General features: G+C 45.2%; 2 protein-coding genes across 7 annotated transcripts in view; one reads left to right on the forward strand and one right to left on the reverse strand.

Moving 5' to 3' along the window:
• The window catches only part of smpd5 (sphingomyelin phosphodiesterase 5), a 52,989-nt gene extending 36,997 nt beyond the window's left edge, over positions 1-15,992 (forward strand). For 2 of the 5 annotated variants that reach the window (XM_073055103.1, XM_073055102.1), the window contains exons 8-9: positions 10,630-10,800; positions 12,302-15,992. In XM_073055103.1, coding sequence (XP_072911204.1) covers positions 10,630-10,752 — 123 coding nt within the window. In that variant the 3' untranslated portion in view covers positions 10,753-10,800; positions 12,302-15,992. Of the gene's footprint in view, positions 1-609; positions 876-10,629; positions 10,801-12,301 lie in introns of those variants that run through there. The other 3 variants (XR_012100078.1, XM_073055104.1, XM_073055105.1) reach the window with 3 other exon arrangements.
• A 569-nt stretch (positions 15,993-16,561) lies between these two features.
• The window catches only part of fbxl6 (F-box and leucine-rich repeat protein 6), a 64,165-nt gene continuing 54,662 nt past the window's right edge, over positions 16,562-26,064 (reverse strand). For both annotated transcript variants that reach the window (XM_073055106.1, XM_073055107.1), the window contains exons 9-10: positions 24,907-25,147; positions 16,562-20,313 (exon numbers count right to left, since the gene is read on the reverse strand). In XM_073055106.1, the coding sequence (XP_072911207.1) occupies positions 20,121-20,313; positions 24,907-25,147 (434 nt within the window). In that variant the 3' untranslated portion in view covers positions 16,562-20,120. The remainder of the gene's footprint in view (positions 20,314-24,906; positions 25,148-26,064) is intronic.

The following is a 26,064-nucleotide window of genomic DNA, read 5'->3' on the forward strand; positions in this document are numbered from 1 at the left end:
GAAAATCCAAATACACAACATCCACTGACTCTCTTTTGTCTATCCTGCCTGTTATTTCCAGGCAAGATTTCCCCTTTTAAAAACAATGCTAATTTTGCTTATTTTATCATGTCTAAAAGTACACTGAAACCTCATTCTTCTAATAGACTCCAGCACCTTTCCAAGCACTGAAGTCAGAGTAACTGGCCTAATATTTCTTTATTGCTGCCTCCCATCCTTCAAAAAAAAAAATGGTGTGACATTTACAAAATTACAGACCTTCAGAACCATTCCCAAATCTGATGGTTTTTGGAAGATCATTACGAATGCCTCCACAATCTCTTCAGCTACCTCTTTCAGAACCCTGATGTGCAGTCCATCTAGTCCAAGTGACTTATCTATTTTCAGACTTTTCAGCTTCCCAAGCACCTTCTTGGTAATAACAATGACACTCACTTCTGCCCCTGACACTTGAATTTTCGCATTCTGCTAGAATCTTCCACAGTAAAAACTGACACAAAATAACTAAGTGTGTGTGTGTGTGTGTATATGTATGTATATACACGCACAAGCACATACATATACATAATATGACTTGGGTTTTAAAATCTTCTCACTAATTTGTCAAAGGCTTTATGAAAATCCAAATAAACAACATCCAGAAAAGGGAGGAGGTCCTGAAAACAGACTACAGGGAATAAGGAGCAAACACGCAGAAATCTGCAGATGCTGGAAATTCAAGCAACACACATAAAATGCTGGTGGAACTCAGCAGGCCAGACAGCATCTATATGGAGAAGCACTGTTGACGTTTCAGACTGAGACCCTTCGTCAGGACTAACTGAAAGACATTTCAGGCCAAGAAAGCAGGATCTCCCAGTGACTACACGTTTTAATTCCACGTCCCATTCCCATTCTGATATGTCTATCCATGGCTGCCTCTACTGTCAAGATGAAGCACACTCAGGTTGGAGGAACAACACCTTATATACCGGCTGGGTAGCCTCCAACCTGATGGCATGAACATTGACTTCTCTAACTTCTGTTAATGCCCCTCCTCCCCTTCTTACCCCATCTCTGATATATTTAGTTTTTCTCCCCCTCCTCTTTTTTTCTCTCTGCCCATCTCCCTCTGGTACTCCCCTCCCCCTTTCTTTCTCCCTGGGCCTCCCATCCCATGATCCTTTCCCTTCTCCAGCTCTGTATCCCTTTTGCCAATCACCTTTCCGGCTCTCAGCTTCACCCCACCCCCTCCGGTCTTCTATCATTTTGCATTTCCCCCTTCCCCCCTCCTACTTTCAAATCTCTTACTATCTTTCTTTTCAGTTAGTCCTGATGAAGGGTCTCGGCCCAAAATGGTGACAGTGCTTCTCCCTATTGATGCTGCCTGGCCTACTGTGTTCCACCAGCATTTTGTGTGTGTTACAGGGAGTAAGGAAGGAAGTTGAGAAGCAGGACCTAAAAGGTAGTAATCTCGGGATTACTGCCAGTGCCACGTGACAGTGAGTATAGGAATAGAGTGAGGTGGAGGATAAATGTGTGGCTGTGGGATTGGAGCAGGGGCAGGAATTCAGATTTCTGGATCACTGGGACCACTTTCAGGGCAGGAGTGACCTGAACAGAAAGGATGGGTTGCCCTTGAATCCAAGGGGGACCAATATCCTGGCAGGGAGGTTTGCTAAGGCTATTGGGGAGAGTTTAAACTAGAATTGTTGGGGGGGTAGGAACCAGACTGAAGAGATGGAGGAAGCGGTGGTTGGCTCACAATAGAGAAAGCTTGTAGACAGTGTGAGAGGGAGGATAGGTAGGTGATAGAGAAGGGATACACTCAGACTGATGGTTTGAGATGTGTATATTTTAAAGCAAGGAGTATCATGAACAAGGTGGATGAGCTTAGAGCATGATCAGTACTTGGAGCTATGATGTTGTGGCCATTACAGAGACTTGGATGGCTTGGGAGTAGGAATGGTTACTTAGAGTGCCAGGACTTAGATGTTTCAGAAAGGACAAAGGGAGGCAAAAGAGGTGGGGGTGTGGCACTGCTGATCAGAGATAGTGTCACAGCTGCAGAAAAGGGGAAAGTCATGGAGGGATTGTCTACAGAGTCTCTTTGAGTGGAAGTTGGGAACAGGAAGGGGTCAATAACTCTACTAGAGTAGAATAGTACAGCACATTACAGGCCCTTCGGCCCACAATGTTGTGCCGACCTTCAAACCCTGCCTCCCATATAACCCCCCACCTTAAATTCCTCCATATACCTGTCTAGTAGTCTCTTAAACTTCACTAGTGTATCTGCCTCCACCACTGACTCAGGCAGTACATTCCACGCACCAACCACTCTCTGAGTGAAAAACCTTCCTCTAATATCCTCCTTGAACTTCCCACCCCTTACCTTAAAGCCATGTCCTCTTGTACTGAGCAGTGGTGCCCTGGGGAAGTGGCGCTGGCTGTCCACTCTATCTATTCCTCTTAATATCTTGTACATCTCTATCATGTCTCTTCTCATCCTCCTTCTCTCCAAAGAGTAAAGCCCTAGCTCCCTTAATCTCTGATTATAATCCTTACTCTAAACCAGGCAGCATCCTGGTAAATCTCCTCTGTACCCTTTCCAATGCTTCCACATCCTTCCTATACTGAGGCGACCAGAACTGGACACAGTACTCCAAGTGTGGCCTAACTAGAGTTTTATACAGCTGCATCATTACATCGCGACTCTTAAACTCTATCCCTCGACTTATGAAAGCTAACACCCCATAAGCTTTCTTAACTACCCTATCTACCTGTGAGGCAACTTTCAGGGATCTGTGGAAATGTACCCCCAGATCCCTCTGCTCCTCCACAGTACCAAGTATCCTGCCATTTACTTTGTACTCTGCCTTGGAGTTTGTTCTTCTAAAGTGTACCACCTCACACTTCTCTGGGTTGAACTCCATCTGCCACTTCTCAGCCCACTTCTGCATCCTATCAATGTCTCTCTGCAATCTTCGACAATCCTCTACACTATCTACAACACCACCAACCTTTGTGTCGTCTGCAAACTTGCCAACCCACCCTTCTAACCCCACATCCAGGTTGTTAATAAAAATCACAAAAAGTAGAGGTCCCAGAACAGATCCTTGTGGGACACCTCTAGTCACAACCCTCCAATCTGAATGTACTCCCTCCACCATGACCCTCTGCCTTCTGCAGGCAAGCCAATTCTGAATCCACCTGGCCAAACTTCCCTGGATCCCATGCCTTCTGACTTTCTGAATAAGCCTACCATGTAGAACCTTGTCAAATGCCTTACTAAAATCCATGTAGATCACATCCACTGCACTACCCTCATCTAGGTGGGGTTTTTTTTGTAGACCACCCAATAGGGAGACAGACTCTGGAAAGCTGCAAAAATAACGGGGTTGTCATGATGGGAGATTTTATTTGCCTCAATATTGATTGGCATCTCCCTAGAGCCAGGGGTTTAGATGAGGTGGAGTTTGTTAGGTGCGTTCAGAAAGGTTTCCTGGATGAAGAAGTGGAGGGATGGGTTAGTAAATTTGCTGATAACACAAATGTTGGTGGTGTTGTGGATAGTGTTGAGGGCTGGCAGAGGTTACAGCGGGACATTGATAGGATGCAAAAGTGGGTTGAGATGTGGCATATGGAGTTCAACCCTGATAAGTGTGAGGTGGTTCATTATGGTAGGTCAAATATGATGGCAGAATATAGCATTAATTGTAAAATTCTTTGCAGTGTGGAGGATCAGAGGGATCTTGGGGTTGGAGTCCATAGAACATTCAAAGCTGCTGCGCAGGTTGGCTCTGTGGTTAAGAAAGCATACGGTACATTGGTCTTGGTCAAACATGGGATTGAGTTTAGGAGCTGAGAGGTAATGTTGCAGCTGTATAGATCCCTGGTCTGACCTCGCTTGGAGTGCTGTGCTCTGTTATAGGAAGGATGTGGAAACCATAGAAAGTGTGCAGAGGAGGTTTACAAGGATGTTGCCTGGATTGGGGAGCATGCCTTATGAGAATAGGTTGAGTGAACTTGGCCTTTTTTCCTTGGAGTGACGGAGGATGAGAGGTGACCTGATAGAGATGTACAAGATGATGTGAGGCATTGATAGTGTGGATAGTCAGATGCTTTTTCCCAGGACTGGAATGTTTTGCACAAGAGGGCACAGTTTTAAGGTGCTTGAAAGTAAGTACAGAGGAGATGTCAGGGGTAAGATTTTTTCCGCAGAGAGTGGTGAGTGCATGGAATTGGTTGCTGGCGATGGTGGTGGAGGCGGATACGATAGGGTCTTTTAAGAGACTGCTGGACAGGTACATGGAGCTTAGAAAAATAGAAGGCTATGGGTAACCCTGGGTAATTTCTAAGGTAAGGACATGTTCAGCATAGCTTTGTAGGCCTACAGCACAATACAGGCTCTGTTTTCTATGTTTCTATTGGACCAGTGAGCAAGTATGAAGTGGTGCATTTCAGAAAGTTAAATCAGGGCAGCACTTACATCACAAACAATAGGCCTGGGCGGTGTTGTGGGACAGAAAGACATGCGGGTATAGTGCAGAGTTCCCAGAAATGGAGACCCAGGTTGACAAGGTGGTGAAGAGAAGGCAAAGCAGATGCTTGCCGTTACCGGCCATGGCAAAGGGTGCTGAGTTGGGGCATCACGTTCAATTGTATAAGGTGTTGGTGAGACTGCACTTGGATTATTGTGCACAGTTCTGGTCAGCTTACTATAGGGAAAATGCATTTAAACTGGTAAAGGTATTGAAAAGATCCATAAAGATGCTAGTTGGGGCTGGAGAGCTTGTATCGTAAGGAAAGACTGAAGAGTTTAAGGGGAGCATGAGAGGAAACACCTTCCCTCAGAAGGTCGTTAGTGTGTGGAATGAGCTGCCAGTGCAAGTGGTGCATGCCAACTCACTTTCAACCATTTAAGAGAAGTTTAGCTAGGTACACGGACAGTAGGGGTATGGAGGGTGTTACGGTCCAGGTGTAGATTGATGGGAGTAGGCACTTTAAGTGGTTCAGCACAGACTAGATGAGCTGAAGGGCTTGTTTTTGTGCTGTACTTTTCAATGTCTCTACAACTCTTCTATGACTGGATAGGTTGGAACTGTTTCTGCTGGAGTGAAAGAGGCTGGGGGTGACTTGACCAAGATTTATAACACTATAAGTAGTTTTAATAAACATCTTTATCAAAGATACATCTGTGGATGGTCTCAGTCTTTGTCTCAGAGAAAGCGAGTCTAAAACTAGACAGCAAACACTTGCTAGAATCAGAATCAGACTTTAATCGCCAAGTACCTGTGCACATACAAGGAATTTACTTCCGGCAGATGTTATCTCTCTACTCATAACAATAATAATGATAAATATAAATGAAAATATAGATTATACATACAGGTAGTGCAATCCAAGTAATAGTTAGCCAACAGTTAACCGGCAGTTAACTGTTCAGCAAAGTGACCGCAGTAGGGAAGAAACTTCTCCAGTGCCTATTAGTCTTAGTCTGGAGGGATCTGAAGTTCCTACCAGACGGAAGCAGATCAAACAGTCCGTGTGCAGGATGGGAGGAGTCCTTTATGATGTTCCCCGCCCTCTTCTTCAACCTGGAAGAGTACAGGTCCACAATAGAGGGCAGGGAGGCTCCAATGATGCGCTCGGCAGTCCTCACTGTGCGCTGTAGTCTGGTTCTATCCTGCTTGGTGGCGGCTCCAAACCACACAATGATGGAGGTGCACAGGACAGACTCAATGACTGCAGTGTAGAACTGCAGCAGCAATTCCTGAGGCAGACCGTATTTCCTCAAGAGCCGCAGGAAATACATCCGCTGCTTCTTCAGGATGGAGCTGATGTTCTGCTCCCACTTCAGATCCTGAGAGATGGTGGTTCCCAGGAACCTGAACACAGGGCTGCTGAGGACTGTGAGGGGAGACATAGCGGGGGGATGTCTCCTGAAATCCACTATCATCTCCTTTGTCTTGAGTGTGCTCCAGATTGTTCCGACTGCACCAGAGCGCCAGTTCGTCCACCTGCTATAGAAAACTATAAGGCTAGCTGGAGGGAGCTTAAGAATGAAATTAGGAGAGCCAGAAAGGGCCATGAGAAGGCCTTAGCGAGCAGGATTAAGGAAAACCCCAAGGCATTCTACAAGTATGTGAAAAGCAAAAGGATAAGACATGAGAGAATATGACCAATCAGTGGAAAAGTGTACGGAACTGGAGGAGGTAGCAGAGGTACTTAATGAATAACTTGCTTCAGTATGCACTATGGAGAAGGACCTTGGCGATTGTAGGGTTGACTTGCAGCGGACTGAAAAGCGTGAGCATGTAGACATTAAGAAAGAGGATGTGCTGGAGCTTTTAGAAAGCATCAAGTTGGTTAAGTCACCTGGACCAGATGTGATATACCCCAGGCCACTGTGGGAGGCGAGGGAGGAAATTGCTACTCCTCTGGAAATGATCTTTGCATCATCAATGGGGACGGGAGAGGTTCCGAAGGATTGGAGGGTTGCAGATGTTGTTCCCTTATTCAAGAAAGGGAGTAGACATAGCCCAGGAAATTATAGATCAGTGAGTCTTACAGCAGTGGTTGGTAAGTGGATGGAGAAGATCCTGAGAGGCAGGATTCATGAGCATTTGGAGAGATATAATCTGATTAGGGATAGTCAGCATGGCTTTGTCAAAGGTAGCCGTGCCATATGAGCCTGAATGAAGTTTTTTTGAGGATGTGACTAAACACATTGATGAAGAAAGAGCATTAGATGTAGTGTATATGGATTTCAGCCAGGCATTTGACAAGATACCCCTTGCTAAGCTTATTGAGAAAGTAAGGGGGCATGGGATCCAAGAGGACCTTGCTTTGTGGATCCAGAATGGCTTCCCCACAGAAGGCAAAGAGTGGTGTAGACGGGTCATATTCTGCATGGAGGTCGGTCACCAGTGGAGTGCCTCAGGGATCTGTTCTGGGATCCCTGTTCTTCATGAGTTTTATAAATGACCTGGATGAGGAAGTGGAGGTATGAGTTAATAAATTTGCTGATGACACAAAGGTTGGAGGTGTTGTGGATAGTATGGAGGGCTGTCAGAGGTTCCAGCAGGACACTGATAGGATGCAAAACTGGGCTGAGAAGTGGCAGATTGGGTTCAACCCAGGTAAGTGTGAGGTGGTCCATTTTGGTAGGTTAAATATGATGGCAGAATATAGCATTAGTGGTAAGACTCTAGACGGTGTGGAGGATCAGCGGGATCTTGTGGTATGAGTCCATAGAGCATTCAATGCAGCTGCGCAGGTTGACTCTGTGGTTAAGAAGACATACAGCATATTGGCCTTCATCAACCGTGGGATTGAGTTCAAGAGCCAAGAAGTAACGTTGCAGCTATATAGGACCCTGGTCAGACCCCGCTTGGAGTACTGTGCTCAGTTCTGGTCACCTCACTACAGGAAGGTTGTGGAAACCATAAATAGCGTGTAGAGGATGTTGCCTGGATTGGGGTGCATGCCTTATGAGAATAGGTTGAGTGAACTTGACCTTTACTCCTTGGAGCGACTGAGGATGAGAGATAGATAGATAGATACTTTATTCATCCCCATGGGGAAATTCAACTTTTTTCCAATGTCCCATACACTTGTTGTAGCAAAACTAATTACATACAATACTTAACTCAGTAAAAAATATGATATGCATCTAAATCACTATCTCAAAAAGCATTAATAATAGCTTTTAAAAAGTTCTTAAGTCCTGGCGGTAGAATTGTAAAGCCTAATGGCATTGGGGAGTATTGACCTCTTCATCCTGTCTGAGGAGCATTGCATCGATAGTAACCTGTCGCTGAAACTGCTTCTCTGTCTCTGGATGGTGCTATGTAGAGGATGTTCAGAGTTATCCATAATTGACCATAGCCTACTCAGCACCCTTCGCTCAGCTACCGATGTTAAACTCTCCAGTACTTTGCCCACGACAGAGCCCACCTTCCTTACCAGCTTATTAAGACGTGAGGCGTCCCTCTTCTTAATGCTTCCTCCCCAACACGCCACCACAAAGAAGAGGGCGCTCTCCACAACTGACCTATAGAACATCTTCAGCATCTCACTACAGACATTGAATGACGCCAACCTTCTTAGGAAGTACAGTCGACTCTGTGCCTTCCTGCACAAGGCATCTGTGTTGGCAGTCCAGTCTAGCTTCTCGTCTAACTGTACTCCCAGATACTTGTAGGTCTTAACCTGCTCCACACATTCTCCATTAATGATCACTGGCTCCATATGAGGCCTAGATCTCCTAAAGTCCACCACCATCTCCTTGGTCTTGGTGATATTGAGACGCAGGTAGTTTGAGTTGCACCATATCACAAAGTCCTGTATCAGTTTCCTATACTCCTCCTCCTGTCCATTCCTGACACACCCCACTATGGCCGTGTCATCAGCGAACTTCTGCACATGGCAGGACTCCGAGTTATATTGGAAGTCTGATGTGTACAGGGTGAACAGGACCGGAGAGAGTACGGTTCCCTGCGGCGCCCCTGTGCTGCTGACCACCGTGTCAGACCTACAGTCTCCCAACCGCACATACTGAGGTCTATCTGTCAAGTAGTCCACTATCCAATCCACCATGTGAGAGTCTACTCCCATCTCCGTTAGTTTGTGCCTTAAGATCTTGGGCTGGATGGTGTTAAAGGCACTAGAGAAGTCAAGGAATGTAATCCTCACAGCACAACTGACCCCCTCTAGGTGAGAGAGTGATTTGTGCAGCAAATACGTGATAGCATCCTCCACTCCCACCTTCTCCTTATACGCAAACTGAAGAGGATCCTGGGCGTGCTTGGTTTGTGGCCTCAGATTCTGTATTATCAGCCGCTCCATGGTCTTCATCACGTGCGACGTCAAGGCAACAGGTCTGAAGTCATTCAACTCCTTTGGTTGTGGTTTCTTCGGTACCGGGACAAAACAGGATGTTTTCCACTGTCTGGGTACTCTTCTCTGCTCCAGGCTCATGTTGAAGATGCGCTGTAGTGGTTCTCCCAGCTCAGTCGCACAGGCCCTCAGTAATCGTGAGGAAACTCCATCCGGTCCAGCCGCCTTGCTGGTACAGATCTTCCTCAGTTGACCTTCCACCTGTGCAGCCGTAATCCTGGGCGTGGGCAAGGTCTCCTGTGAGTGGCTATTTTCCTGTGAGGGAAGTAAGCCTGGTGTGGATTTCTGCGGTGAGGATGAGATTGAGCTGTTGAACCTGTTGAAGAAGTTGTTCAGCTGGTTCGCTTTCTCCACATCTCCACTTATGTTCGCCCCCCGCTTTGCACCGCATCCGGTGATGATCTTCATCCCATCCCACACCTCCTTCATGCTTTTTTTCTGCAGCTTTTGTTCTAGCTTCCTCCTATACTGCTCCTTTGCCCCCCTTATCTGTACTCTGAGTTCCTTCTGAACTCTTTTAAGCTCCAACCGATCACCATCTTTAAAGGCCCTCTTCTTCTGGTTTAGGAGGCCTTTGATGTGACTAGTGATCCAGGGCTTATTATTGGGATAGCAGCGAACAGTTCTAACAGGGACAACTGCATCCACACAAAAGTTAATATAGTCCGTTGTGCATTCAGTGACCTCCTCAACGCCCCCACAGAGCCCCCCTTGCAGTACATCCCAGTTAGTAGTACCGAAGCAGTCTCTCAGGGCCTGTTCAGCTTCAGGAGTCCACTTCCTAAAAGAGCGTGTGGTAGTGGGATGCCTCATCACAATTGATTTATATCTGGGCTGTAACAAAACCAGGTTGTGATCAGCTTTCCCCAATGAAGGCAGTGGGGATGCACTATATGCCTCCTCTACGTTTGCATACAGTAGGTCAATAGTCCTATTACCCCTGGTGTAGCAATCCACGTACTGGGAGAAAGCAGGTAGTGTCTTGTCCAAAGTCACATGGTTGAAGTCCCCTGTAATTATCACCAGTGCCTCAGGGTGCTGTGTCTGATAGACCTGATAGAGTTTATAAGTTTATGAGAGGCATTGATCGTGTGTAGTCAGAGGCTTTTTCCCCAGGGCTGAAATGGATAACATGAGAAGGCACAGTTTTAAGGTGCTTGGAATTAGGTGCAGAGGGGATATCAGGGTAGGTTTTTTTACGCAGAGAGTGGTGAGTGCATGGAATAGGCTGCCGGCAACGGTGGTGGAGGTGGATACAATAGGGCCTTTTAAGAGACTCCTGGATAGGTACAGTACATGGAGCTTGGGAAAATAGAGGGCAATGGGTAACCCTAGGTAATTTCTAAAGTAAATGTTCAGCAGAGCATTGTGGGCCGAAGGGCCTGTATTGTAGGTTTTCTATGTTTCTATTTTTGCAGTTTGATGATTTTGCTTCAGTGCTGTCTTTGACTTCCCTTGTTAGTCTCAGGTCTAACACAGGCAGGGAGGATGCTATGTAAAGGCCTTTTTCCATTCTGTACTAATGTGACTCTATGACAGCTACAGAGTAAGTACAGTACTGGTAGTCTACAAGGTACAAGATCATAACAAGGTAGATTGTGAGGTCAAGGGTCCATCTTGATATATTGGGGACCATTCAATGACTATTGTCTTAATTATCCTAAGTAATGAAATCTGTTTCTTTATTATTGAGACATTGATTCTGACTTATGGTGATTGGTAATTGAGTTAATTTATTTCTTGTGACAGGAAGTGGAGGAATTTACTTTTATTACCCAGCTAGCTGGGTTGACGGACCACCTTCCAATCGGAATGAGACTCTTTATTTCCATGACAGCAGAGGATGGCAACGAGAATTGCGATGAACTTTGACCCTCCTAAACTTCCCCACCATCCAATAAGTGCCAAAAGCTTCAAGAGGTATAGAAAACTATCTCTTAAATGGTATTTTTAAATATTTAAATTATAAATACTAATTATGACACTTTGATTCTGACCACACCAGAGATGTATGTTTACATGATATTGAGATATTGATTCTGGAGTATGAGCACTTTGAACATTTGGACCAGAGACCTGAAAATTGGGTCCATCATTAACTCCCCTCCTCTCTCCCAAATCGAGACTTTAACTCGAAATCCAGTACTGTCTTTTGCTTTTCCAACAGTTCCATGCAGTGATTACAAATCTATTGCCAAACAAGTCAGGTCTGTGCTGCTGGCTGTCCAGTTCCTTCAGTGTAAGATTTCACAGTTGGATCCATTTTACATTTGCAAGCAAAAGAACCTGACATTCGGCCCACATTTGAACTGCCTCCAAGGAATCTTGCTGATCTGGGGATACATTTTGGGTTCCATTATATTGGACTTACCAGTCATCACACCCCTCATCAATGTTTTCATAATGAATAAATGAAAGTTGAGGGAAATTGTAGAAATGTATTCCAATTGGTCTGACACACTCACTCCCAGCACTGAGATAGATTGTTTCTTTTATATATACACGCAATAAATTCCCTTCCTCTGGTGCACCTCCTTTTCCTTTTCTCCAATGGTCCACTCTTCTCTCCTATTCAATTCCTTCCTTCAGCCCTTTACCTCTTCCACCTGTCACCTCCCTCCTTACTTCATCCCCCTCCCCACACAGTTACCTGGACTTGCCTATCACCTGTCAGCTTGTATTCATTCCCCACTTTCTGGCTTCTACCCCTTCCTTTCCAGTCTTGATGGATGGTCTCAGCCTGAACTGTTGGCTGTTGTATTCCCCTCCAGAAATGCTCTCTGGCCTGCTTGAATTCCTCCAGCATTGTTTTGTGTTGCTCTAGATAAAAGTGTAGATGGGTGGGTGAGTTATTTTACAGACAACACAAAGATTGGAGCAGTGGATAGTGTAGTATTTTGTTGAAAGGATACAGTAGAAGATAGATCTGTTACAGATATGAGTGGAGAAATGGCAGGTGGAACTTAATCTGGGCAAATGTGGAAGATCAAATGTAAGGGGCAAGTGTATAGTTATCACCAGGACCCTTAATAGCATTGATACACAGAGGGACCTTTGGTCCAAACGCAAAACTCCCTGTAAGTGATCATGCAAGTAGATAGGATGGTAAAGATGTTTGCTTTCACTAGTTGGGACCCTGAGTATAAGGGGAAATCATGGTTCAGTTGTACAAGGTCATCACTTTAAAACAGATGAAGAGGAATTTCTTTTGCCACTGCCACAGACGTGAAGATTGATAGGTTCTTGATTAGTTAGTGTCAAAGGTTATGGGGAGAAGACAGGAGAATGGGGTTGAGAGGGATAATAAATCAGCCATAATAGAATGGCAGAGCTGAGTCAATGGAATGGCCTAATTCTGCTCCTATGTCTTCTGGTCTAAAAGTTTGATTAGTATTGTGCAATTCTGATTGCCTCATTACAGGATGGAAAGAAGAGCTTTGGAAAGAAAGGGTGTGGAAGAAGCTTACTAGGATGCTGTGTGTACTGGAGAGTGAGAGGTTTGACAAACATGGGTTGTTTCCTCTGGAGTGTCAGAGGCTAAGGGGTGACCTGATGCAAGTTTATAAAATTAAAAAACATGGAGTAGATAGAATCTTTTACTCATGGAAGAAATGTTAAGTACTAGAGGAAATGTGTTTGAGTTGAAATGGGGGAGAAACTTAAGATGTTTGGGGCAAGTTTTTTTTAAAACAAAAATTGGTGGGTACTGGGGTTGTGGTGTTGAGACTGTTAACAAAACATGCAGGAAATGGAGGGATATGATTTGTGCACAGGTAGAAGAGATTTAGTTTAATTAGTTTTGCTACAACAAGTGTATGGGACATTGGAAAAAATGTTGAATTTCCCCATGGGGATGAATAAAGTATCTATCTATCTATCTAATTTGGCTTCAGGGTCTGTTCCTGTGCTGTTTTGTGATTTCTGTTCTAAAGTTTGCCACCTAGTGGTGAGAGACTGCCATTTCTGTTCAAACAACACACACAAAATGCTGGTGGAACACAGCAGGCCAGGCAGCATCTATAAGGAGAAGCACTGTCAATGTTTCGGGCCGAGACCCTTCGTCAGGTACTTTGGATCTGTTTTCACTAGGGAAGACACAAACAATTTCCCAGATGTAATAGTGGCCAAAGGAACTAGGGTAAAGGATGGACTGAAGGAAATTTATATTAGGCAAGAAACAGTGTTGGATAGACTGTTGAGTCTGAAGGCTGATAAGTCCCCGGGACCTGATGGTCTGCATCCCAGGGTACTTAAAAAGGTGGATCTAGAAATCGTGGACGCATTGGTAATCATTTTCCAATGTTCTATAGATTCAGGAACAGTTCCTGCTGATTGGAGGGTGGCTAATGTTGTCCCACTTTTCAAGAAAGGAGGGAGAGAGAAAACAGGGAATTATAGACTGGTTAGCCTGACGTCAGTGGTGGGAAAGGTGCTGGAGTCAATTATAAAAGAGGAATTACGACACATTTGGATAGCAGTAGAAGGATCAGTCCGAGTCAGCATGGATTTATGAAGGGAAAATCATGCTTGACTAATGTTCTGGAGTTTTTTGAGGATGTAACTATGAAAATGGACAAGGAAGAGCCAGTGGGTGTAGTGTACCTGGACTTCCAGAAAGCTTTTGATAAAGTCCCACATAGGAGATTAGTGGGCAAAATTAGGGCACATGGTATTGGGGGCAGAGTACTGACATGGATTGAAAATTGGCTGGCTGACAGGAAACGAGTAGTGATTAACGGGTCCCTTTTGGAATGGCAGGCTGTGACCAGTGGGGTACCGCAAGGTTCGGTGCTGGGACCGCAGCTGTTTACAATATACATTAATGATTTAGATGAAGGGATTAAAAGTAACATTAGCAAATTTGCCAATGACACAAAGCTGGGTGGCAGTGTGAAATGTCAGGAGGATGTTATGAGAATGTAGGGTGACTTGGACAGGTTGGGTGAGTGGGCAAATGTATGGCAGATGCAGTTTAATGTGGATAAATGTGAGGTTATCCACTTTGGTGGCAAGAACAGGAAGGCAGATTACTATCTAAATGGAGTCAAGTTAGGAAAAGGGGAAGTACAACGAGATCTAGGTGTTCTTGTACATCAGTCAATGAAAGCAAGCATGCAGGTACAGCAGGCGGTGAAGAAAGCTAATGGCATGCTGGCCTTTATAACAAGAGGAATTGAGTTATAGGAGTAAAGAGGTCCTTCTGCAGCTGTGCAGGGCCCTGGTGAGACCCCACCTGGAGTGTTGTGTGCAGTTTTGGTCTCCAAATTTGAGGAAGGACATTCTTGCTATTGAGGGAATGCAGCGTAGGTTCACAAGGTTAATTCCCGGAATGGCGGGACTGTCATATGTTGAAAGATTAGAGGAATTTAGAAGGATGAGAGGGGATCTGATTTGAAACATATAAGATTATTAAGGGATTGGACAGACTGGAGGCAGGAAGCATGTTCTCGCTGATGGGTGAGTCCAGAACTAGAGGCCACAGTTTAAGAATAAGGGGTAGGCCATTTAGAACAGAAATGCGGAAAAACCTTTTCACCCAGAGAGTGATGGATATGTGGAATGCACTGCTCCAGAAGGCAGTGGAGGCCAAGTCTCTGGATGCATTCAAGAGAGAGTTAGATAGAGCTCTTATAGATAGCGGGGTCAAGGGATATGGGGAGAGGGCAGGAACGGGGTACTGATTATGGTATGATCACAGTGAATGGCGGTGCTGGCTAGAAGGGCCGAATGGCACCTACTGTCTATTCAGGACTAACTGAAAGGAAAGATAGTAAGAGATTTGAAAGTAGTGTGGGGAGTGGGAAATGCGAAATGATAGGAGAAGGCCGGAGGGGGTGGGATGAAGCTAAGAGCTGGAAAGGTGATTGGTGAAAGTGATACTGAGCTGGAGAAGGGAAAGGATCATGGGACGGGAGGCCTTGGGAGAAAGAAAGGAGGGGGGTAAAGCACCAGAGGGAGATGGAGAACAGGCAAACAACTAAATATGTCAGGGATGGAGTAAGAAGGGGAGGAGGGGCATTAACGGAAGTTAGAGAAGTCAATGTTCATGCCATCAGGTTGGAGGCTACCCAGCCGGTATTAAGGTGTTGTTCCTCCAACCTGAGTGTGGCTTCATCTTGACAGTAGAGGAGGCCATGGATAGACATATCAGAATGGGAATGGGATGTGGAATTAAAATGTGTGACTACTGGGAGATCCTGCTTTCTCTGGCGGACTTAGCGTAGGTGTTCAGCGAAACGGTCTTCCAGTCTCCCATTTCTGTTTGTTGCTTTAATGTGCTTTAATTTCACATTCACTGATCAAATCAAAATAGATACACTGGAAACTTGGGTGGACAGCTATGATGGTTAACCTTTACCATAATAGAACATAACAGCACTGTTACAGGCCCTTCAGCCCACAATGTTGTGCTGACCCTTTAATCTACTCTTAACATCAATTGTTATGTTTCTAAGTTTTCTGATGAGACAAATCGACATGTCATTTTAAGTGGAGAGGAGAACGCAAGAGGACATCATGGGGATGTGGAACTAACTGAACCGGGGTATCACAGCAAAATCAACCATCCAGGAGGTGCAGCAGCCTTGGCTCCCTCACCACCAGGTTCAGAAACACTTACTACCTACACCAGTGTGGATAACTTCATTCATCACAGCTCTGAATTGATTCCTCAACTGACACTCATTTTTCAAGGATTTTTTAACACGTGTTTTTATTTGCAGTTTGTCTTTTGTACAAGGGTTGTCTGTTTACAGTGCCTATAAAATTTGGGGTAATTAATTTAGATCACTTTGTAGTGCTGTTTTCACTTTGACATGAAAGTAGTTTTTCTGTTGATCAGTATCAAAAAAGCCAAATTAAACCCATGAGTCAATGTTGTAAAACAATAAAACCTGAGAACTTTGCGGGGGGGGGGGGGGGGGGGGGTGGTGCAAACACCTTTTGTAGGCAATGTATGTATTTTTTGTAAATTCTATTGTTCCTATATTTTCCCTTATATGCTTACAAGAGAATGAATCTCAAGGTAGTAAATGCTAACGTATACATTGATGATAATATACTTTGAGAATATGTCAGCTGCAATAAAATACTTTGGTGCACAAAACTGAAAAGCAGTGTATTTATTAAACAGGCTGGAATATCCAAGGACCCTGAGTAGCTTGAAACAAAAAATCTCAGAGCTAACAGGTGCATGAATGTTGCAATGAGGAAGGCAAAGGGTATGATGGCCTTTGTTAGGAGCGTAATGAAGAATGGTGGCACCTAGTTATATGCCAAGTTGTACAGGTATGTGCCGTTAAAGGAACAGCAGAGGCCAATGCAGTTTGGCACCAGTGGTGTTGCAGGAGTTGCTGGTCAGCGGTGAACTCAGCATAAAACTCCCTAGAGACTCCAGCTCTGTGTTTACTCCTGAAGCTTGAGGTTTGAGATCAGTGTTTTCCTTTTAGATCGGTATCAACCACAGCTGACAAGTCCCATCTGCCTGAAGTGATTGGTTTTAAGGCACCAGTAACTTGCCTTTGCTCTTCCTCCTGTCAGTAGAAGCAGCTAAGCTATGCATGAAGGCCAGGAGCTGGATTTGGATGTCAGAGGCTATTTGAGACATACTCATTGGGAGCATCCCCACCAGCTATGACAATCTTAAGGATCCATCGTCATAAACAAACTGGCATCACACAAATTTGTTCTTAAATCTTTTATAATTTCATTTATTGTCTGTTAAAATTATAAATCACAATACTCATTTGCAACAGCAAAAAGAATAAACATTGGCTTTAACAAATATTTTATTGCATGTCCACACTTGCATATAGCAGTAGTTTATGACCACTATCAATAAGAGTCCAAAAACATTTTCATAAAATAAAAGCATTTGCCAGCTTGTTAAAGCACCAGGCACTGGTTTATCAGTTGCTGATGAGTTGTTGCTTCCTGTGACACCCCCCACCACCAGAGTAGAAAACTACTTGCTGGGATTACACCTCCTGCTATTAAACACTGACCAGTAGAACACACCCACCAAGTAAAGGAGTTTGCTCACTGGGTTGCTAGACCAGGAGTGGGAAGAGCTTCAGCTGGACTCATCCTCCCTTCAATAGAAGGCTGGGTCACAGAGATCAGTGGAAAGACCCACGTGTCTGACTTGGCCAAGCTCAGCAGCTGCAGTGAGAATCCAACTTATCCCCATGCGGAGGCTGTGGCCCAGCTGAGAAAAGGCACCTTTTCCTGAGACCGAAAGCTGGCAAAAGCCCTCAAATGTTTCATCACAATAGTTAAAAATTCACATTTTTTTGTAATAAACCATGATTTAAGCACCACAGCAAAGGGCAATGCTTTCCCTTTCACAACATAGAAAGGCAGTCATTAGTTTCTCAATATGTACTCATCAAAAAGGTAGGAGCTCCTGATTAAAGCAGGTCTCTGGCCCAGACCAGGTGACTAGTTGCACCTGTGGAGGACGGTACTTATGACAGTACCTATACAGTGCACGGGGGTAGAGGCTGAATGGTGCAGGGCCTGAAGAGTCTTGAATGAGCAGAACAAATGCAAGTTACCTGCTCCCCACCCTATGGACTGAACAAAATGCACTGCCTCTGTAGTGGGACCTTGGGTAGGTTGACCTTCAACTGATTACTGTGACTGCACTTTACAACCACTCCATGCAATAACAGGGTTAAAAAAAACAAGAGCATTTTACAAGGTTATTAGTAATAGCCCTGAGTCAGAAAACCAAAGAGCTCATACCAGTGTGCAGGAATAGCACATTTCACAATGCACATCCCTGCTTCAGGTATACAAGCGAGATCATTGTATGCACTTCCAGCTTCTATTAGAGTAATTCAGCACGGAACCAGGCCCTTCAATCCAACACATCTATGCCCACACCAAGCTAGTTCCATTTGCCGATGTTTAGCCCACATCCTTCTAAACCAGGAGTTCCCAACTGTTATTATGCTATGGAACCCCTACCCATTAACTGAGGGGTCCATGGACCCTAAGGATGGGTACACTTGCTCTAAACAATTCCAATCCAAATGTTAATATACCTGCTTCCTCTGGCACCTCATTCCATATACTTACCAACCCCAGTGAAGAAGTCACCTCGCAGGTCACTTTTAAAATCTTTCCCCTCACCTTAAACCTTTCCCTCTAGATTTTGGGAAAGATGGTTACATGGAAACTGCCTATGTTCTGAATGAGCAGGTGCAATGAGCTGACATTGACTCAGTTACAGTGACGATTACCATGGTTTTAAAATAGGCTTTGGAATCCAGGCCTGAGCAACACTAAGTGTGTTTCTGGACCCTTGATGTTAGCTGATGAAAAGTCCCTGCCGTGTATGCAAAGAGCCCCAGAATATGCAGGATTCTGGCTGGTGCCATTTTCCAAGGTTTTCTGCTGGGCTTGGGCCATTAGCCATGGATATCAAAGATTTCCAATAATGTAATTTTGGAGAGGGAAGTTCAATCCAGAAAAGTGTGAAGTGGTTCACTTTGGAAAGTCGAACGTGAAGGCAGCGTGCAGGATTAATGGTAAGATTCTTAGCAACAGGGATCTTGTGGTCCATATCCGTAGATCCCTCGAAGTTGCCACACAAGTTGATAGGGTTGAATTAGAAGGCATATGGTGTGTTGGCCTTTATTAAGTTGGAGGATTGAGTTCAAGTGTTGCAATGTAATGTGGCAGCTCTATAAAATCCTGCTTATTGTGTATTGTGCTCAGTTCTGGTTGCCTGAAAAGGATGTGGAGTTTTTAGATAGAAAACAGAAGAGATGCTGCCTGGATCAGACAGCATGTCTAATGAGGATAGGTTGAGTGAGGTAGGGCTTTTCTCTTTGGTGTGAGGGAGGATGAAAAGTGACTTGCTGGAGGTGTACAGGATGCTAAAGGCATTGAGAGAAAGGACAGGTAGAAATGGCTATTATAAGGGGGCTTAATTTTAAGGTGACTGGAGGAAAGTATAGAGGGATGTCAGATTGTTTGCTTGTTTGTGCTTTTTTAAAACAGAGTGGTAGGTTCATGGAATGCCCTATCAGGGTTGGTGGAAGAGGCAGATACATTAGAGACCCTTTAAGAGACCCTTAAATAAGCACAGGGATGATAGAAAAAAAAGGGCTATGTAGGAGCGAAAGGAGTAGGTTGATAGGTTGTGGGCTGAAGGGCCTGAAATGTGCTGTGCTTTTCTATGTTATTTCCACGCAGCAGTTCACTGAACATTAATATTGTATCCCAATACTCAACGATTAGGACAATTGGAACCAGTTCCTTTGACTAGGTCCTTAATCAGTACATCAATGAGAAGACTGAGGCAAGTTCTACACGACGTCAGGAAGTAAGAAACTGCATCATGTGGCACCACACAGTCCATCTTAAAATACAAACACCAAAAAGTGAGCGATTACAGGCATGCTCCAAGAAAAAGAGCAACCAAGGAGTTCCTTACAAGGAAGTAAAATTAAAAGACCCGCCCAGCTAAGGCACAATCTGGAAAACCATCAGAGTACCTTGGAGAGTGGACTGCAACACTTATGATGCTGGGGTCGGGGGGAATGTAAAGGAAATGGAAAAACCTTAAGGCAATAGATTTTTTATCTCCTCTAGTGCCTAGTCCAAACTGTTTAACTATATACAGATGGCTACTCTCCACAGTCAAGGCTTAATTTACATTCAGTGACTGACGGAGTGTGAACCAGTTCCCTGGTCTAAGAGTGGGAGCTCGTCTCTCACTGTCACACTGCAGTTCATGATCACATCTTGCCTGAGAAAACCCTCAACTGCCCAAACCTGTTCCCCTTAACATCCGACTTGCCCAAGCTTCCTTTATGAGTGCATCTGCCTTGCAACGTCTGCCCAGCCCCCTCACAAGGCAGCTTCAAACTGCAGGCTCAGAGCACGTCATATGGACTGCTCAAGATGCAAATCAGGAATCAGTAATTCTTTTGAGTGTTTTGCAGCAAATTGACTTCAGCCCAGGCTCAGTTTGAAACAATAAATGCTGCAGACCGCAGCCCAGGTTGACTCCAACCTGTACGGTGTCTTAGCTAATCTAGAATACATCTCGGCAGTCCCAGGCCCCGGCACGGTGCAGTTGGTATATTTTTTTGCTTTATTTATTGATTGTGCTTTGAACTTTAAGGAAGGAGCCGGACATAAGAGCTTTACAAAGGCAAGCCTATTACACCACCCTTTGTTTCTACCATTGGACTGCGGCTGTTCCTGATGTCTCATGAGCAGAGCCTTTAGCTGTCGGCCTCCCCCTGCGACCTGCGGTCCCCAGCGGGCTGCTGCTCCCCCACGCTGCCATTCAGCAAGCGGTTGATGAACTGGCTGATCTCATCCTGGCCTCGGTAGATGCGCTTTAGGCCCCGGGGCAGACAGCGACAAGATGTAAGGTTCAGGTAGCTGAGTTGCGAGCAGCCACTCACCACCACCCTGGAGAACAGAGAAAGAAAAATTAAACCTCTCTTCACAGACCAAAAGCAACAAACAGAAAAATTTCCGGAGAGAACTGTGGTAATGAGCAGCTACTAAAGGCAGGCTCTGCTTGCAGGGGCTCTAAATGGAAAGGAAGATTTAATTAGACTGAATGCTTTTGTGATTTCAGGATGTATATTGTATACATTTATCTGACATTAAATTTGACCTTTGAACTGAGTTAAGAAAAGGTTAACTTTGTCACATGTATAGTGAAATATCCATAAAGAAGACAAATGCAATGTTAACATTCATTAGGAGAGGACTAGAATATAAAAAGCAAGGATGTAATGCTGAGGTTTCTAAGGCATTGGTCAGACTGCACTTGGAGTATTGTGAGCAGTTTTAGGCCCCTTATCTAAGAAAGAATGTGATGGCGTTTGAGAGGGTCAAGAGGAGGTTCATGAGAATGATCCTGGAAATGAAAGGGTTATTGTATTGGGAGTATTTGATGGCTGTACTAGCTGGAGTTTAGAAGAATGAGAGGAGATCTCATTAAAAGTAGTACGTAAATGCCTTTACATAGAAAGCATGGCAGTACCTCCACTTGGAAGTTTGCGAACATTTGGCATAGATGTGCAGTGGAGAGTATGTTCACTGGCTGCATCACAGGCTGATATAGAACACCCTTGCGTGGAAAATCCTACAAAAAGTAGTGAATATGGTCCAGTCCATCACGGGTATGGCCCTCCCAACCACTGAGCACATCTACACAGAGCATGGTTGCAGGAAAGCAGCACCTTCAAGGACTGCCGCCACCCAGGCCATGCTCTGTTCTCGCTGCTGCCATCAGGGACCCCACACCACCCAGGCCATGCTCTGTTCTCACTGCTGCCATCAGGGACCCCACACCACCCAGGCCATGCTCTGTTCTCGCTGCTGCCATCAGGGACCCCACACCACCCAGGCCATGCTCTGTTCTCGCTGCTGCCATCAGGGACCCCACACCACCCAGGCCATGCTCTGTTCTCGCTGCTGCCATCAGGGACCCCACGCCACCCAGGCCATGCTCTGTTCTCGCTGCTGCCATCAGGGACCCCACGCCACCCAGGCCATGCTCTGTTCTCGCTGCTGCCATCAGGGACCCCACACCACCCAGGCCATGCTCTGTTCTCGCTGCTGCCATCAGGGACCCCACACCACCCAGGCCATGCTCTGTTCTCGCTGCTGCCATCAGGGACCCCACACCACCCAGGCCATGCTCTGTTCTCGCTGCTGCCATCAGGGACCCCACACCACCCAGGCCATGCTCTGTTCTCGCTGCTGCCATCAGGGACCCCACACCACCCAGGCCATGCTCTGTTCTCGCTGCTGCCATCAGGGACCCCACACCACCCAGGCCATGCTCTGTTCTCGCTGCTGCCATCAGGGACCCCACACCACCCAGGCCATGCTCTGTTCTCGCTGCTGCCATCAGGGACCCCACACCACCCAGGCCATGCTCTGTTCTCGCTGCTGCCATCAGGGACCCCACACCACCCAGGCCATGCTCTGTTCTCGCTGCTGCCATCAGGGACCCCACACCACCCAGGCCATGCTCTGTTCTCGCTGCTGCCATCAGGGACCCCACACCACCCAGGCCATGCTCTGTTCTCGCTGCTGCCATCAGGGACCCCACACCACCCAGGCCATGCTCTGTTCTCGCTGCTGCCATCAGGGACCCCACACCACCCAGGCCATGCTCTGTTCTCGCTGCTGCCATCAGGGACCCCACACCACCCAGGCCATGCTCTGTTCTCGCTGCTGCCATCAGGAAGGTGTACAGGAGTCTCAGGACAAACTCCATCGGGTTGAGGAACAGTTATTGCTCCTCAACCATCAGGCTCTAGAACCAGAGGAGATAACTTCACTCACCCTAACACTGAACTGTTCCCATAACTTATGGACTCACTTTCAAAAACTCTTCATCTCATGTTCTCGATATTCATTATTTATATATTTATTATTTCCAGGGGTTTTTTTGTATTTGCCTTTTAAACACTGTTTGTCCGTCCTGTTAGTGTGGTCTTTCATTGATTCTATTATGGTTATTGGATTTACTGAGTATGCCCACAAGAGAATGAATCTCAGAGTTGTATATGTTGATAAATATGTACTTTGATAATAAATTTACTTTGAACTTTGATTAGACCACACTTGGGAGTATTGTGTTCGGTTCTGGGTGCCTCAGTATAGGGAGCTTTAAAGAGGGTGCAGAGGAGATTACCAGGATATGCCTAGATTAGAGAGCATGACACATGAGGCAAGGTTCAGAGAGCTAGGGCTTTTCACTTTGGAGCAAATGAGGATGAGAAGTGACCTGATAAAAGTGTACAGGATGATATGAGACATAGATCGAGTGGACAACCAGAGACACTTTCCTAGGTGGAAATGGCTAATTTGCTAGGATCCAGGACATATCAGAGCACCTGCAGGATATTCTCAGTAGGGAGGGTGGCAGCAATTACATTAGCAGAAAGGGGGAAGAGGTCCTATACAGAGAGAATATAGAATTAAGCTACACAGCTTGATTAAGGTGTCTTATGGAATGCTTGCTTTTATTAGTCAAGGCACTGAGTTCAAAAGTCAAGAGGTTATGTTGTAACTTTATAAAACTCTGGTTAGGCCACATCTGGAGTATTGCGTGCAATTCTGTTCGCCCCACTATAGGAAGGATGTCGAGGCTTTGGAAAGGGTGTAGAAGATGTTTACCAGGATTCTGCCTAGTTTAGAGGGCATGTGCTATCATGACAGGCTAGATAAACATGTTGTTTTCTCTGGAGCAGCAGAGGCTGAGAGGAGATCTGATAGAAGTTTTTAAAATTATAAGAGACTTAGATAGAGAAGACAGAGAGCATCTGTTTCTCAGAATTGAAATGTCTAATACTAGAGGAGGTGCCTTGAAAGTGAGGGGGGTAGATTCAAATTGGATGTGAGGGGTAAGATTTTTTACTGGTGTAGGTAGGAGGGATTAGTGTTTGGGCATTTTTGATTTGTTCTTTAGCTGGTTCGGCAAAACATTGTGGGCTGAAGTGCCTGTTCCTATGTTGTACACTTCTCTGTTCTATGTTTAAAAATGGAGGGCTATGTGGAAGAGAAGGATTAGACTGATCTTAAAAAGCACATTAAAAAGTCGCACCACATCATGGGCTGAAGGGCCTGGACTGTGTTGTGGTGTTCTGTAGTCAATGCAGAAGTGGGCTGAGAAGTGGCAGATGGAGTTCAACCCGGAGAAGTGTGAGGTGGTACACTTTGGAAGGACAAACTCCAAGGCAGAGTACAAAGTAAATAGCAGGATACCTGGAAGTGTGGAGGAGCAGATGGATCTGGGGGTACATGTCCACAGATCTCTGAAAGTTCCCTCACAGTTGGATAGAGTAGTTAAGGAAGATTATGAAGTGGTAGCTTTCATAAGTCGAGGGATAGAGTTTAAGAGTCGCGGGGTAATGATGCAGCTCTGTAAAACTCTGGTTAGGCCACACTTGGAGTACTGTGTCCAGTTCTGGTTACCTCACTATAGGAAGGACGTGGAAGCATTGGAAAGGGTACAGAGGAGATTTACCAGGATGCTGCCTGGTTTAGAGAGTATGGATTATGATCAGAGATTAAGGGAGCTAGGGCTTTACTCTTTGGAGAGAAGGAGGATGAGAGGAGACATGATAGAGGTATACAAGTGGCCCCCGTTTTTCGAACGTTCACTTTACGACAGCTCACTGTTACAAAAGATCTATATTAGTACCTGATTTCGCTAACCAAAGAGGATTTTCGCTTTTACGAAGAAGACGCCTACTTTATACACGTGTTTACCCCGAGAAAGACTACCATGACCGTGATGCCTTGTGTGGGCAGTTGTGCGTGCATGCGTGTACGTGCCGATTTTTTTCTCCAAATCAATTTCAGCTCGCTGTCTTCCCACTTTTGATAAGTGAAACTACACTGTACATAAAATATTTCTACTTTATATATTTATCATACCATTCCTGCTTTTACTATATGTTCGTGTTATTTTAGGTTTTATGTGTTATTTGGTAGGTTATTTTTTGGGTCTGGGAACGCTCAAAAAATTTTCCCATATAAATTAAAGGTAATTGCTTCTTCGCTTTACGACATTTCGGCTTACAAATGGTTTCATAGGAATGCTCTACCCTCGGATAGCGGGGAAAACCTGTACAAGATATTAAGAGGAATAGACAGAGTGGACAGCCAGCACCTCTTCCCCAGGGCACCACTGCTCAGTACAAGAGGACATGGCTTTAAGGTAAGGGGTGGGAAGTTCAAGGCGGATATTAGAGGAAGGTTTTTTACTCAGAGAGTGGTTGGTGCGTGGAATGCACTGCCTGAGTCAGTGATGGAGGCAGATACACTAGTGAAATTAAGAGACTACTAGACAGGTATATGGAGGAACTTAAGGTGGGGGGATATATGGGAGGCAGGGTTTAAGGGTCAGCACAATATTGTGGGCTGAAGGGCCTGTACTGTGCTGTACTATTCTATGTTCTATGTGATATTAATTGGTCTTTTCACACTTCAGATCTACAATATAGCAAAGGTGAGTATTTCACTGATGAGTACCTGATAGCATCCAGGGTGACTTTTGTCCCAGCCAGGTTGAGGGAGCGTAGGATGACATTGCCCTCAGTCCCCGCCAGGATCCCCACGGCTAACTCTAGGTCCTTCTCTTTGTAGCACTGACCAGTGATATCGAGCTCCTCCAAAGAGTGTCTCCACTTCAGAGCTATTTGCTCTGAGCCCTGCTTAGCCAGCAGTAGTGTGGTGGTGCTGCAGTATAGTCCCAGGAATAACCGCGAGAGGTCTGGTGATGGAACAAGTAGAGAACTTCGTAAGAACCCAAGAGATTCTATAGATCCTGGATACCCAGAGCAACAAACACAATATGCTGGAGGAACTCAGCAGATCAAGCAGCATCTAAGGAGAGGAATAGTCAACATTTTGGGAAGGGTCTCGGCCCAAACCATTGACTGTTGACTCCTTTCCATACGTGCTGCCTGACCTGCTGAGCTTCATAAGAAATCACTTTGGCTTGTTGGCCTCAGATACTGTAAGATTGTCAGGGGTAGGCCATTTGGTCCTTCAAGTCTGTTCCATCATTCAGTAAGATCCAACTTTCCTTATGTTCCCCCCACCTGTACTGGTATTGTACTGGAATTCGTTTATTAGATAGATAGATAGATAGATAGATACTTTATTCATCCCCATGGGGAAATTCAACTTTTTTCCAATGTCCCATACACTTGTTGTAGCAAAACTAATAACATACAATACTTAACTCAGTAAAAAAAAAATATGATATGCATCTAAATCACTATCTCAAAAAGCATTAATAATAGCTTTTAAAAAGTTCTAAGTCCTGGCGGTAGAATTGTAAAGCCTAATGGCATTGGGGAGTATTGACCTCTTCATCCTGTCTGAGGAGCATTGCATCGATAGTAATCTGTCGCTGAAACTGCTTCTCTGTCTCTGGATGGTGCTATGTAGAGGATGTTCAGAGTTATCCATAATTGACCGTAGCCTACTCAGCGCCCTTCGCTCAGCTACCGATGTTAAACTCTCCAGTACTTTGCCCACGACAGAGCCCGCCTTCCTTACCAGCTTATTAAGACGTGAGGCGTCCCTCTTCTTAATGCTTCCTCCCCAACATGCCACCACAAAGAAGAGGGCGCTCTCTACAACTGACCTATAGAACATCTTCAGCATCTCACTACAGACATT

This window comes from Hemitrygon akajei, chromosome 8, assembly GCF_048418815.1.
Source record: "Hemitrygon akajei chromosome 8, sHemAka1.3, whole genome shotgun sequence".
NCBI classification, from domain to species: Eukaryota; Metazoa; Chordata; class Chondrichthyes; order Myliobatiformes; family Dasyatidae; genus Hemitrygon; species Hemitrygon akajei.